Source organism: Tiliqua scincoides, chromosome 5, assembly GCF_035046505.1.
Source record: "Tiliqua scincoides isolate rTilSci1 chromosome 5, rTilSci1.hap2, whole genome shotgun sequence".
In the NCBI taxonomy this organism is placed as follows: domain Eukaryota; kingdom Metazoa; phylum Chordata; class Lepidosauria; order Squamata; family Scincidae; genus Tiliqua; species Tiliqua scincoides.
This window is the reverse complement of record NC_089825.1, coordinates 117,192,457-117,208,034: the sequence shown is the minus strand read 5'-3', so window position 1 is coordinate 117,208,034 and position 15,578 is coordinate 117,192,457. Positions and strand designations below refer to the sequence as shown.

The 15,578-nt window shown below is 43.5% G+C and overlaps 1 protein-coding gene across 1 annotated transcript; it reads left to right on the top strand.

The window, feature by feature from the left end:
- Positions 1–2,963: 2,963 nt before the first annotated feature.
- Positions 2,964–11,610, top strand: LOC136653400 (serine protease 27-like). Its single transcript, XM_066630303.1, has 6 exons — positions 2,964–2,973; positions 7,832–7,858; positions 8,230–8,395; positions 8,496–8,767; positions 10,453–10,622; positions 11,296–11,610. The coding sequence occupies exons 1-6, from the start codon at positions 2,964–2,966 to the stop codon at positions 11,608–11,610; spliced, it is 960 nt and encodes a 319-aa protein (XP_066486400.1).
- The last annotated feature ends 3,968 nt before the right edge of the window (positions 11,611–15,578 follow it).

Sequence of the window (15,578 nt, the reverse complement as noted above, 5' to 3'; positions counted from 1 at the left end):
TTTCTGATTCCCATCCCAAAACATTTGCTTAGAGCCAATATCAGCAAATGCCAGGAGTCCAGCACTTGAGAGGGTCCCCAGCTGTGACCCCTGAGCTGCCACTAGGTCTTTTAATGATTTCCAAGCCTTCCTCACAAGCTTGTTGGAAGTTGTATTCTAATTCCCCCCATATCTGTTATTATGTTACATGTCAGCCCTCCTGAAATGCTCCAATGTTAATCTCTGCAACTCCCCTTGTTATTCTTCAGGACTTAATTATGTTTATCTTCTCTATGAAGCCATTCTGAGTTTGACACTGATTTTGAGTTTTCAAGTTACACTTCTGTGATCTGTTTTGCCTATGTTTGTCTTAGTTGTGCCTCCGGTTCTCATGCCCTGATTATGTAGCTTAATATTATGACACCAAGCCATGAGATAACTTTGTATAACTGCCTATAAATTGGTGAATGATGAGCAGGCTCACAGAGTGCACACATCCTGGGCCCTCCACTTGCATCTCAGGAAATTCGGAGCATTCCTGAAATGTGGAGGGGAAGAATTTATCTGAACCACTGCTCTGTGCATGATGATCAACCTACTTTAAAAGTAGTGTAGGTTTATCAATAAAATGAGAGAAAATGCCACACAATTAGAGAAAATGCCTAAATTCTTCCACTATCTCCCAAGTCTCTAGTTTTTTCAACATTCCTTTTAATATTTTGAAAACTACAGATGGTACAAGACCAATTAAAATGAGGCGTTTCTTCTTGTGTTAGATAAAATTAGGAAAGCCTCTTGTTTCTCAAGACAAATGCATGCATTATCTGCTAATAACTAGCTAACCCCTGCTAATTGGGTAAGAGGCACTTTTTCAAGTGGGTGCTCCTTTTTTTAGCAGGGGGAGAGTAACTGGCCCATCTCACCCCAGCAGTGTCTGTTCTAGTGGCTGTCTGCTGGTATTCTTTTGCATCTTTTTAGATTGTGAGCCCTTTTGGGACAGGGAGCCATTAGTTATTTGATTTTTCTCTGTAAACCGCTTTGTGAACTTTTAGTTGAAAAGCGGTATATAAATACTGTTAATAATAATAATAATAATCTGAAAACAAAGAAACACATACATATTTAAATAAATAGTTGTTTCTTTTCCCCCCATGTGTGCATTTATAAAGATGTAATAGACTGGTCAATTAATTGTAAGAGGTTTGGTCAACTAAAATTTATTTAATTGGCTGGCTTGACAGCCAAAAACAGCTGGGACTTTTACATAAAGTCAGCTGCTAATTGTGTTGAAAGAACTTTCCAAATGTTCCAACTGTCTGCATGCTTTTTCCACAGAATCCAATTGCTCAAGTTTGGGCAGCTGACCTTAAAAATGGAATTCCTTCAGTGCATCCTTGAGCGTCCTTTGTTTTAAATACACAATTCTGCCTCTTTTGAATACCCAGCAGCATGTGATGAAATGTCTCCATTTTTAACAAAGGTTACCTCATCCTCAGTATGAATCCCAGTCTGGGGTCCCTTTTAAACACCAGTTCTGGTTCTGGATGTTTCCACGAACATTGTATACAAATTTCAACCAGCTGTGTCTTAAAATCCACATTACCTCATTCTCATAAATCTCAACCAGATGGTTCCAATTTTGAAATCACAGCCCAGAGTATTTATCTTTCTCTTTGAGGAAAGAACCATGCCAAATGTGTTTCAGTCTGCTTTTTCTCCAGTTTTCCACTTCTTCTCCAGAATTCCCTTATGAATGGTCCCATAAAGCCTGCCAACATCTCTTTTCACCTGCAGATAAGTTTCCATTGTGTTTCCATTCCATCGGGACATTTTTTTCTGGTCCACCTTCCTTCCTGGGTCATTTTAACATCTCCTTGATGGTCCATTAATTTTACGAGCTCTTGTCTCCATTTACATCAGCTCAGCCAATGTTCTCCCTAGACTGCTTTTAACACCCCTCTAGGAAACATTTTCAGAAACATTCCTTCTTTCCTCCTGCAGACATTAAATCATTCCACCTCCCATTATGTCTTTACTTATATATATATATATATATATATTTTTCTCTGCTAACTACCTCTGAGTTCCTGTTTTTCTGTCTCAGCCTTTGATCTCTATTGATTATTCCTGCATGGTTGTGGTTTTGTAGAGATTCAGATCAGTGCCCTTAGACTTATATTGCTGGCTCTGTTATAGCCTAATTGCAGCTGGTGTTAAGTGACATGTGTAGACATTCTCCAGTCCATCTAAACAAAAATTAACCTTCTTTATTATCTTTATTATTCTTTATTATTATTTACTATCCTTCTTTATTAAACTATCCTTCTGAATTCTGTGATAAATGATAGTAATTGTTGAGTCCTTAGCCCTTAGATGCTTGTGATCCAGTGCTTAGTCCTGGTCTGTACTTCCACTGGAATGAGGTAGTAGGATGCTGAGGTGGCAGAAGAAATTGTACCACAATTGACAGGAGACACAATTATCGAAAGCTCCTCCTCGCAAGATCTCCCTGCAGCCTAAAACTAACAAATTGGAGAAAGGCCTTCTCTGTGCTGTGCTGGTTTACTGTTCATAAAGGTGTGTGTGTTTGTTTTTTTTAAAAAAGGACCATTTAAAACTGTTTAATTACACCTGCACTCTAAAGTGTCCAGTCCATCCCATCATGTCAGGATTCTACTGCCTCGTTCAGCCGTATGCGTAGACAAGGTCCTGCAATCTTTTTTCTGGGCTTTGACTGAATAAGAAAAAAAAGTATTTGAACGTGTTCAGTGAAAATAGGGACATGCTCATGAATACCCATTCTCTCATACCAAGGATTACTGTGAAAGGAGCCCCACCTCTTCCTTCATTACACATTGCTGAATTCAGAGCCACCGAAAGGAATTTTATCGGGAGACGGACGGACGGATGGATGAAGTTCCTTTCAGGGTCCGTTCCCTTCTCCCTTCAAATGTAAATTTGGCTTCTGGGCCCCCTTTTTGACCATGGGCCCAGGTATGATGTACACCCTGCACTGTTCCCCCCCCCCCCCCGCCACAGAGGCCTTGGCTGAAATTTCTGATGTTCTCTGTGTATTGCATTCATTGATTGCGTTTGCTGCAACTGATTGCCTACCTGATTTAAAAGCCAATAAATGATTCATTTAAAACATTTTTAAAAATCCAGTTTCCCAAAGGCAAAAATAGAGATAGTGATTAATCAGCGACAGTGAGCAATAAACAAAATGTTGTGTCACTTTAAAAGCTAACTTATTTTTAAATGTTCGTAAACAGACCTCATTTTTATGGTTCTTATGCACAGCTCAACTTATGTTGATGGATTTGACCTGCTGAATATCAGGTTGTTATTATGATTATTTAGGTATTTTATACCCTTCCTTACTTCCCAGTAAGGGGCACCCAAGAAGGGGCACTTCTCCTCAGATGGGAGGTACATAGACAAAAAATCATGAACAGTTTAATTCCACAGTCAGGGCACTGGAATCAAGATGTTCCTCTTCACGTTTGCCCACCTGCTTTACATCAGGTTACAGGAGCATCTGGACAAAGGCTTCCAAAGATTACCAAAATGCACTGACAGATTGATGTGGTTCCCATGTGCCACCCAAACTATTTAGAGCTTCAAAGATCATCACGGTATTTTGGATTGTGCCTACGAAGTGCTTATTATAGCTCTTTTCCTGCAAGGCATGGTTTTACCTGAATGTACGGTGTGTTTTGGTTTGTAGAGGGCAGCAGTTAGGCCCAGAAGATCTGCCTGGTGTATCACAAGAACTAAGACTACTATGTCTATTACTACTACTAAGAAACTTTAGCAATGTGCAGGACTTTGGTGGTAGACAAGCAGTGGACATTTCTGGTAAACATATCAATGTGGAAAGGGCTCCCTGAGGACAGGAAGGGCAACTATATTTGTAACTATTATCTTTCTTGGTCTGTTTTTTTTTTTTTTTATGATGGTTGCCATGTTTTTAACCATGCTTTGTAACTAGCACTGTATTATGAGACATAGGGGTAATTAAAATGGCTGCCACAAGGAGGGGACTGCACAGAGCTCTGGACAGGAGTGACTTGTTACAAGCTAGGAAAGTAGTTTCTTCTACAAAAATGAAATAAAATTTAATTTCTGGTTATTGCTCCAGCAGATTCACTTCACAACCAGTTGAAACAGATATGAATGGGGTTCATCTGTATCCATTTCCATCTGCTAGAAGCAAAAGATGCACACACTTAGGTTCCACATTCAGTATAGATCGGGGTGCCAAAACCCTGGCCCGGGGGCCACTTGCGGCCCTCAGGGATTCCCAATCCGGCCCGTGGGGAGCTCCCAGTCTCCAATGAGCCTCTGGCGACTTGCTGGAGCTCGCGCTGGCCTGATGCAACTGTTCTCAGCATGAGGGTGACTGTTCGATCTCTCAGATGAGCTGTAGGATGAGGGCTGGTTGCTGTTTGACATCTGTGATGCAGCGGAGGCAGTTAAGGAAACACTGGCCTTGCTTTGTGCAAGGCCTTTTATAGGCCTTGAGCTATTGCAAGACCTTAAATTATTCATATAAGTTCCATCTCTCATATATTCATTTATGTAAATTTATTCAAATTTTATTCCCAGCCCCCAACACAGTGTCAGAGAGATGATGTGGCCCTCCTGCCAAAAAGTTTGGACACCCCTGGTATAGATGTTAACAATGTGGTGTTAATGATTCAGTGTGATGTATTATGGAAATAGCCTCCTGTTGGTCATAACTCCAGGGGATGGATAAAGCCCAAGTCATGAAACACCACACAGAACAGACATCATCCATTCTAGAGCAATGTTTCTCACTATGCTCCACGGACACCCAGGGCTCCATGAGACCCCTTCAGTGGCTCTGTAAGCACATCACCATAAACCCTGCCCCGTTTCCTGGTGTTGTCCCTGCACTTCTCTGGGCTCAGTGCTGTGCCAAGTACATACTCTGTGCATGTACTGGCACTCTGGAGCTCCCTGAGACACTATACATGTACTCCCCAAGATTCATTTTAGGAATGTTAAGGCAGCAGCGTAGCTGGAAGGAGTGTTGCCCCAGGGCACACTTTCCAGGGCCACCCCCCTTCCCCTCTGAATGTGACCAGAGCTGTGCTAGGGTCACATGTGGAGGATGTTCTGAGGGCCAGGGAGGCAACGTGTGACCTTCCTGGCCCTCAGAACACCTTCTATTATTATTATTATTATTCACAGTATTTATATACCGCTTTTCAATAAAAGTTCACAAAGTAGTTTACAGAAAAAAATCAAACAACTAATGGCTCCCTGTCCCAAAAGGGCTCTGTAATGTCCATGGCAGACGGAGACCCCCACCCCTTGGTGTGCGACCGAGCGCGGGGGGCTTACCCTGTCAATGAGAGTTGGTCGTTGGCGGAAAGAAGGACGGGAGGCAGACACAGCTGTTTTGCACAGACTGTTTACTCAGTCAAACTCTTGACATTCATGGGGCCTGTTACGTCACAGGCCCCGTTGCCTTACACAGACTCGTGGCGTCAGCGCACAATAGGCTCGTTCCCCGCTCCTTCCCAACCCCTTGAGGTTTCAGGCAGAGCTCTCCAGCTGGTGCCTCTTGGCCAGGGGTATGGGTTCCCGAGGGCTGCAGTGCTGTTGTCTGGGGTCAGCTTAGCTGTCCTTAGGAGGGCCCCCTGTACCTCCGGGCTTGCCCCTTGATCAGCTAGCCTCCAATGGAGGTAGTTGGTACCGGGTCCTTGGTTCTGCAATCTCGCCTCTCTGGCTCTCACCCCCAGGGCCCAGGCAGGCCTAGGATTGGGGAGTTCCCAGCCCCCAGTCCCTCTCTCCAGAGCCAAAGTAAGCAAAGTTCCCTTTGAGGCCTGGGTTGTCTCAATAAGGCTGGGGTGGCTACCCCCTCTGGCCTTCCCTTTGACCCTGCTCCCAACTGGAGAGGAGTGACCTTTCTCTAGGCTGTCCAGCCTCCTTATGAAGCCAACCTTGGGCTGGGCCAGCCCCACCCCTTCTGCCCACGTGGCTGCTGGCTGCTCCCAGGAGGCACTAGGTCCTACTCCCAGGGAGGTGTCTTGCCTGGGACCCCAGTCCTGACAGTGCTTAGGTTTTACTCCCGAGGAGGCCCCTACCCCTGAGGAGACCCCTGCTCCTGGGGAATTGCTGGCCGCCTGGGCTGGGCCTAGGTGACAGGCTCACATTCTAAAAAAGATGCAACACCAGCAGACAGCCACTAGAAAAGACACTGCTGGGGTGAGGTGAGCCAGTTACTCTCCCCCTGCTAAATAAAAGGGGAGCACCCACTTGAAAAAGTGCCTCTTAACCAGTTAGCAGGGGTTCTAAGGCCTTCTGAGGGCCAAAGACATAGAAGATGTTTTTGGTTCATAGAAGGCATTCTAAGGGCCAGGAAGGTTGCCAAAAACCAGAAGTGACCATTTTTGGCCCTTAGAACACCCCCTGGATGCAAGTGAGGGGGACAGGATCTTGGTGGGGGCAGAATTGCTGCCTCCGGGAAGAATGCTGTCTGGGGTCCCGTCCCCCCCCAGACCATGCTAGTGTGTAAAAGACTCTGGAGGCAGAAAAAAAGTTTGTGAATTGCTGAACTAGACCCAGTCATGAGAGTGAATAAGATCTTTTGGTCTTTAACCTCAGAGGAATAGAAGGCCTTAGGGTTAATTTGTGGCCAAGAATTAACTTCCTCCACCTTTTTTTAAATTTACAAATGAGGACAGTGATACGATCTTAAGAAGCCTGCCGCAGACAAGTGCCCTAAAGAACAATAATTAATGACTATGAAAGAGGGCCGTAATAGTTTCTTTAGTTGATTTTAATTACGTTTTAATTGGGTTTCAGGGCGGTGTCAAGTAGGTGGGGGGAAAGTAAATTATGGCTTTGTTCAATTAGTTTTTGAGAAAGAGATTGTCTCTGAAGCACTGGCCCTCAGCTGAAATGGAAAGTGTGGTGATGCCACAGTGGGAAGGCAGGGCTTGTGTTTGGATCAGGAAGGATAAGGAGAGATTGCAGTTCCAGACAGTGGAGAATTATGAGCATACCAATCTATTCCTTCTCAGTTGCAACTGGTGACCGAGCGTCATTGATTCCTGTGGGCTGGGAGGAAGAGACGTGTTGGGCTGCCCCACCCCAACCACTGTAACATTTTTCCAAGAGCCATTTTTCTATGTACAACTACCCTGCTTCCTACTTCTTAATCTTGGATAATTGCTGCCCCCCCCCCTTAATTAAAGGCTAAACAAGTTATGGGACTGAGCTTAAGTTTCTGAGAAGAAAATAAGAAGGGACCCTCCAGTGTTGTCCAGGAACCAGGAATGTGAACCAGGAACCAGTTGAATTCTTAAGCTATATAAGCTTCTCTGTTTGAGCCTTGCAGAGTCTTTGTTTTAGCTGTCTGTTCAGCTTTCAGATTTACTTTTTAAATAATGTTAAACACATCCTCTAAAATGTTTGCATTCCCTCCTAATTTTAATCCCTCTGCAAATTTGATGCATGTGTCTATACCCTTTGTTCCAGCTGGCAAATGTCCTGTTGTTTTCTTTTATCGACAAAGCCATGCTCAAAAAGCTTTTCTCTGGAACAATTAATTACATCTGTGTCTTCCATTCCTTAGGGCAGGGAACACTGAAGACTTCTTGGTCCATAGGATAGTACATGTGGATAGCTTCCTGTGGTTGATTCTGATTATCCATCTTACTTTTTCCAGGGACTTTTTCTGACACAAGAGTATTCACCTAGAGTGAATAAAGCTTCCATATTTTTGTTCATCCCACATGTACCAGATGTCTTTGGCCCAGTGAAGCTGATTGGTTTGGTTTTCTGAGTCTCCTTTTGTTATTGTCCTGTTTTGTTGCAGGTGTGCACGAGATCCAAGCAACCAGGGGTGAGTGTACATTTCATGCAAATATCACATACTTGTTTTTCCTTGGTGACAGTCTTCTTTCAGGTAGGACTGTGGCTTGTCTTTTTTTGTCATGTATACTCCATTTCAGAGGTATGATTCTGTTATCTTACTGCAGAGGTGGAAAACATGAGTGTGTGGTGGCAAAGAAACAAAAAGAGTATCCACTCCCCAAGGAGGCTGCCCACTGTATCTCTTTGTGCAGTGCCGCTCTGTTTGGCCTCCCTCCATACAGATTTTTGCTGGGAACAAGTTGTTCTTCCAGATTTCTGCATTTGAGTCATCTGATTTTGGTGCCCTGCACTCTGAGCCCCCAATTCATCTGAATGAAGAACGTCTACTCTTTCCTGCAGCCTGTGGAAAGCCAGTCGTCAGTTTAAACCGAATTGTGAAGGGACTGGACACAGCACCAGGAGAGTTCCCATGGCAAATCAGCTTACAGCTAAATCATAAACATGTCTGTGGAGGGTCTCTCATCTCACATGATTGGGTGATCACTGCAGCTCATTGCTTCTATCAGTAAGTAGAAGAGAATAGGAAACTGGGGATGTTGATGCCTCCTGATCCCTCTCCCCACAATATGACTATACCTTGTCCCAATCTCTTGTCATCTTTTCAGGTTCAGAGATCTTTCCGAATACCAGGTTCTCTTGGGAGTTACCCAGCTCTCCAATCCTGGCCCACAAGCATGTTGCTTGGGAGTGAAGAAGATCATTGTCAACCCCACCTATGCAGGCCAGACCACCAGTGGAGATATTGCCCTTGTGCAACTGTCCAGGAAGGTCCACTATTCAGACTTCATCCTGCCAATTTGCCTGCCTGATGCCTCTGTGAAGTTCCCCCCAGGCAAACTGTGCTGGGTCACTGGCTGGGGCAACCTGCGCCATTCAGGTATGAACAGGAGACAGAAAGGCTGGGGTGAAGTGAGGCAACCCTGAGGAGGAGGCAGGGACTGATCTGACAAGGGCAATTAGACACGGCTTATGACAGGGGCAGCCAAACTGCGGTTCATGAGCCACTTGCAGCCCTTTGACAAATAATGTGTGGCTCTCAGAAATATGTTGGCTGAGCTCCTTTTGGCATCACAATATAAAAGGTAAATAAGACATTTTCAAGCTTTGTAATTATTTTTTGGGTATAAACTGATAGCCCACTAGATTAAAATATAAGTTTAATTTTCATGGTAAGTAAAAGACTGAGTCTATATACCAGGGGTGTCAAACATAAGGCCCGCAGATCAAATGCAGCCCCCGGAAGCAATTTATCTCCCCCCCATTATAATTGGACCAATGTGATAATTAGGCTCTTTCATATCTTGAAAATATGAGCAAGATTTGCATATTTTCTCTTCTGTCATTTGCAAAGAATGAGTTTCTATGTTTATTTCTGGCGATCATCTGCTTAATGATGTCACTTCCTGCTTATAATAATAATAATAATAATTAATAATGGTATTCAATAATGGCCTTTCTGGCCATTGGATTGCTCCTTTGACTTTAGCCAAGGCGATTTACATGGGCAGGCTTTCTCTAAACCCCCAAGGGGGTTTGTACAATAAACAAAAAAGTTAGGTTGTTCAAGATCATACTACTTTCCAGATGGATCTTTTTCTGTCTGGTCTTCATTCTGTCCATGTTGCCTCCTACACTGAGAAACAGCTGCAGTTGGCTTCTTGTCTCCCACTCAAGAAAACTCAGCTCATCAGCTTCAAAGTCTCCCGGCACATGGAGGCTTCCAGTGTTTTTAAACTGGCGACCTTTAGATGTTATCTTTGGGCTTAATGATGGGCTCTAGCCTCTAGACCAGACCTTCTGCCCTTAATGATATCACTTCCAGCCCTCAGCAGGCACCATGAATGCTAACTTCAGCCCACTGTATGAAATTAGAAATACAGTAGAAATCCCTACTGTATAAAGTGCTGGTTGTATTTTGTTATAGCCCAGAAACATCCAAAGGAAAGCTTTAACTTTGTTTGCATTGAATAGCAAAATAAGATACATTATGCAAATGTGTTCATGTACATAATTTATTTTGCTGCTTTGCATAATCTTTTGTGAGTTGCCTGGTCATGTAGCAGGGTGCAGAACTGTGATTAAGTCCCATTCCCTGATCACTGGGAATCTGATTAGGCCCATCCCTCTCCAGCCCCATAGATGTCAGCATCACCCACGTGCAATCAAGCATACATTTACATGAATGTTAAAATTCTCCTGAAGATGGATTCTGTGGCCAGCACTGCATCCTGTGCTCTTTCTACGCACATAGTCACAGCTACACAACTTTGAACAATTGGGCAACATTGTGAATGAGTTTTAAAATGTGTGGCAGAATGAATTATGGGACAGAGACAGGGAGAAGGAGATTAGCAGGGTGCAAGGATGGGCTGCTAAAATGCTGACTGTAAGAGAGAATAGGGAATCTGTTTCATTACAATAGTGAAAAGTAAGAAGGTGGAAGAAGGAATTAGGAAATTCTGAGTGAAGTGGCTTGATGAAGGAAATGTTGGTGTGGGAAGAGCCCCAGAATGTGAACTTTAGAAATCTCTGGTACATGGTTGCATGGTGTTGTCATTGCAGTTGGCCTTCCCTCCCCACAAACGCTCCAGAAGTTGCAGGTGCCCATCATCGACTCCAAGACATGCAGTGCCCTCTACCGCACCAACATGGGAGACGGCTTGCCCCCACGAGCTATCAAGGATGATATGATATGTGCTGGATTCGCTGAGGGCATGAAAGATGCCTGCAAGGTGAGAATGCCTATGTGTTTCTTAGCCCCTAACAACAAAATGCCAAGATCAAGATTGTCAAATACAACAAACTTGGGCTGCATTCCTAAATAATTCTACCCTTTTGATAGGTCTTCCCAGTTTTACACAAACTATCTTTGGTATACACACAGGGATTCTGTATACAAACTTTTTTTTTTAATGAGCATAATCAACAGTTTAGAATGTCAGTCCCTTTTGAAATGCTGAAGGACCCTTTCTGAATCTTGCTAACTTAAAATTGAGAAGTGGGAGGCTAGGGTCCAGGATTCCTGGTTTCTGTTTCCACTATGGCAGGAGAGTGGCTAATGATTGTGAACCAAAGGCTGAGAATTTGCTTAAGGTCAACCTGTGAGTTGGAATCTGAGCTGGGTTTCACACCCAGGGTACAGTGCTTGAACCCAACTTTCTCTCTACCAAGCCACACTTGTTCTTGAAGGAAATTTATTCCCCTGCTTGAAATGTTGAACATACAAATCTGCCTTATACCAGGTCAGACCCTCTAAGATTTCAGACTGGCCTACTTGGAGATACCAGTGATTGAACTTGGGATGTTCTGTAAAGGGGGTTCTTCCACTGAATTTCAGCTCTTTCCCTAAATGCTAACCTAGGCAGCTGTTCACCTACTACTCATTTCTTTTTTCATCCTTCTCAGGGAGATTCTGGAGGTCCTATGGTGTGTATGATCGGATGGTCATGGGTCTTGGCTGGTATTGTCAGCTGGGGAGAAGGATGTGCCATTGAGAACCGGCCTGGTGTATACAGTCGGCTCACGTACTACGAATCATGGATCCATAGCATCATCCCAGACATCAAATTTGTCAAAGACCCAAACACCCATGAATCCCGTGCTGCGTGGCAGGAGGAAACCACAGGCCAAAAACATCCCAAGGTTCACTTGCCTAGCCAAGCCTCATCCCTCACTGGCAGCATCTTGATGTTCCTAATGTGTCTTCTGATTCTCATATAACCAAGAGACAGTGGGGAAATTTCTTCTTTTCCTAACATTTATGGAACAGAAAGGCATTGTTGGCCTTGTATTGACCTCCCTGAGTCTGAGTTTGTCCCAGGGAAACTTCAGCACTGCACCAAAAAAGCAACCTGGGTTTTATTATCTTCTTAAAAGAAAATGGACCTTTCTTCCTATTTATTGTTGGAAATTCTTATTATAGTAGTTTCTATCTCTTACACATTTCAAAATCTTGTATGCAAGACAAGCCAACTGATTAAAGCACCTCATGCTCTTCCACCTCAAAGTATGTTCTTAAACTGAGTAGAAATTAGGGTTACTTTCTGTTGTTGTTAGTAGTTACTGAGGATTTTCTGGTGCAATACAGAAGTTGGGGAAATTTTCACTATGTAATTTTTTTCAGATTCAAGATATGTTCTGATATTCTGAAGCTGTCAGAATGACTCTGCGCACATACAATCACTGATGTAATACCAATATTAAAAAAATGGATCAGGCAGGATCTGGGAAATTATAGGCTGGTCAATGTAATATCTGTTCCAGGTAAACTGGTGGAAGGCATAATTAAAGATAAAATTATTAAACTTATAGAAGAATGAACCTTGCTAAAGGAGAATCAGCATGGTTTCTGCAAAGGTAAGTCTGCCTCACTAACCTTAACAACAACAACAACAACAGTATTTATATACCGCTTTTCAACAAAAAGTTCACAAGAACTTATAGAGTTCTTTGAGCAGTTCAGCAGGCACATGGATGGAGGTGATCCCACTGACATTATATACTTGGACTTTCAAAAAGTTTTTGGAAAAAGCCCTCACCAAAAGCTCTTGCATAAACTAAGTATCATGGAATAAGCAGACAGGTCTTTTTATGGATTGACAATGGGTTAAAAAACTGGAACTAGTGCTTTCTAACTTGTTCATAAATAATCTGAAATAATAATCAAGCAATTGATTTTCTCAGGCAGTTAGCCAGAGAGGCCCCATTTAGCTCTCCTTAGATATGATTGAACTCATTGGAGTGGCCTTCTGGCAAATCACTGTTTCTTAACCCCAGGTACTCCCCTGCCCCATCCTGTATATGTAGGTATAATAATGTGTGAGCCTAATGTTTGGGAAACCGTTCTGATGCATATATGTATCTATAGAAAACAAATCCAACAGATTCATTCTCATATCCAATTGCATTGCATCATCCGCTCACTGGTGTTCTCAAGATATTTTGGAAGTTACAAAACTTCCATTGGTTACTGTTGTTCTGCCTTTTTTTTTTTTAAAAAAAAAAAGAAACTTCCAACTCCGTGTGTTTGTTTCATTTTTACTAAATCTTAGATCCATGTTTTCTGAAATTCCGATTTTTTAAAAAACTAAAATGGGAAGACGAACATACTCCACTCTTAAACTGGAAAGGGTTGATTTTTAGATGCGAAAGAGTAAGAGGAACCCACCTCTGGAGGAGCCCAACTTATTTCTGTGTAAAGCATTATCCTGGCTGTGCCTCCTAAAGGTAGATAAAAGTGGCCAGGGTGGATAAATGTCAGGGGCTGAGAAAACCGAGCCCTTCTCTGTGGAGAAGGAATGCATGATGGGTTTCTTTGACTCACATCACAACCTACTGAGGGTGGATGGATAGCAGTGCCCCCTTATGATCCTTGTGTCCAGCACATGTCTGCAGAGGCAACTGTAGAACATGGAGAGTGAAACTCCCTGTGATTGGAACCCTGGATTGTGATTGGAAATCTGGAATTCTGAGGGTGGGACTAGTGGATGAAACAGGACTGTCACAATTCAATTCTAAAAGGGAAGCATTTGGAAAAGGATTGCACTGCTTCTTACCACCATCACTGCCTGACCACTTATTCTAAACAGACTGAACAGAAGGCTGTTGGGAGTGGACTTTCTCTTCTAATCCCAGCATTCCTCTGCTCAGCCTCATTCAAAGGCAGAGGAGGCACCTCTGGCAGTAAATGAGGGAGCTTTGAGCACACACCTGACATGTACAGTTTTTTTAAAGGGGGGGAATGGTGGAAACCTCGGCACCATTTCAAGTGCTGTGTCACTTTGGTACAGGTCTACCCCAGGTCCTATGTCTCCCTTTAGAACAACCCGCCAACAGCTTTGCCATCTCTGTCTATTTACCTGAGGCCAGGAAGGAAGCTAACTGAGGGCCAGAGGAACCTGCCGATCCTTCTCTGTTTCTGTTCAGCTCTCAAACAGAACAAGAGAGTTAACAGGAGAAGAAAGGAAGACATGATCACCAGCCTTCTGCTGGGTCCAGGAAAATCAGGCGCCTTCTCTCCATGGGAGATTCACTGTCATCTTTACTTTGTTTACTACTCAGTTTATGATTTACAATTCGCATCTGTTTCAGTCTGGAGCTGGAAAACTGGAAGCTGGTGGGGTCTCCTTTTGTATAGTTCCGAAGTTTCATCCATGGCAAGACATTTATTCCTTTCAGAGATTCTTATCCTGCCTCAACATGTGCTTTACGAAGCTGGCTGCAGCCTAGCAGTTCTTGCATGTCATGCCATTTGGGAATTACTGAACACCTAATCACTGATTTTAATTCATTTGCATCCCAATCCTATGAGGACCTTGCATTGCATGAACTAGCACTCCAGCAAGGCAAGGTCTTTTACAGCTGTCGCAAAATGCAATCTGCTATTTGGGCCCATCAGTGACCCCAGTGCTGGTGAGTTAGTGTATGGAGTGGAGGGAGGTGAAGGGTGGGTGGAATGGAGTGAAGGGAGAGAGGAATGGAGAGGAGATTGTGGTGGGGAGGGGGTATGATCGAGGCTGGAAAGGGACAGGCAAAATTGGGACAGTATTAGTGACAATACAGTATTAACGCCAGTGTTAGTGGCAATTGTGCTGTCACCTATCTTCAGCCTCAATCCACCTTGCTGGGTCCAGTCGGATTTGTGCCAGTTATACCTGCTGCAGGTATGAATAGACCCAGTGAGGAGCAAAGGCTTACCTCCTGGGCAAGGGAACAAATGTTCCCTTGTTCCAGGGCATTTCTGGGAATGCCCGGCCAGCAGGATGCAATGTGTGCTCCTATGGTGTGGCTGTAACAGTGTGTTTGTGTATGGGGAAGATTTGATAGTATTGGGCTGATACTTCCAAAGGCTTCAATCCAGCTAGTGTCCATACACACACAAAAGCAGACTTCCTCCACACATATCCCCCTCTGTAGGATTAATTTTTCACCTAGACAAGATGGTGCTATAGCTCCCTAGCCTGACACAGGTACCCAGGCTGTGTAAGCATAGCATAGACAGAATATAGTCACCCTTGCATACTTGTAACACCTTCTTCTTACACATAGAATCACTCAGTCAGGCACACCAGTTCCAGTATCGCATATGCCAGAAAACCCCACTCTGCCTGCTTGTGTTTGGGGTTGCCAGCTTTTCAGCTGACCTGTGCTGCCATGTCTTTCACTGCAGAGACCAAGGTCATTTGGCATCTGTGGCCCATAAATTTTTGGCACCCCACACCCATGACAAAATTATTTTCAGTAATAGTTTTGACATGAACTTAATAATAATAATAATAATGACCAGAGAAGAAGCACAGAGAGTGAACATTTTCTTTTATTGAACTTTGTATCTATACAATATATATACTAAATTTGTACTTTTTTATATTTATATTATTTATCTATAACTTTGTAACTTTGAAAATGTGTGTGTGTGTGTGTGTGTGTGTGTGTGTGTGTGTGTGTGTGTGTGTGTGTACACCAATAAATAAATGAAAAATAAGTTTAAAAGAAATAAGTTTTCTTCTTGAAAAAGAAGTTTCAACATCTTGGGGTGGCTGCTCGGATATCCCCCTGCAGCCTGGCACCTGGGGCCACCCCCAGTCACCCTCTTCGTATGCCACTGGCATCAAGCTAAGGTGAAAGGTACAGCTGCATGTCAGGGCACTTGACATCTCCCTCCAAAGCTATTAATTTACTCTGCAACT

What these genes read in the sequence shown, in the direction of transcription:
- LOC136653400 (XM_066630303.1), top strand. An exon ending in CGAGATCCAAGCAACCAGGG is followed by an intron (nt 7,859 to 8,229) that starts GTGAGTGTACAT and finishes TCTTTCCTGCAG; the next exon opens with CCTGTGGAAAGCCAGTCGTC. An exon ending in GGGCAACCTGCGCCATTCAG is followed by an intron (nt 8,768 to 10,452) that starts GTATGAACAGGA and finishes TTGTCATTGCAG; the next exon opens with TTGGCCTTCCCTCCCCACAA.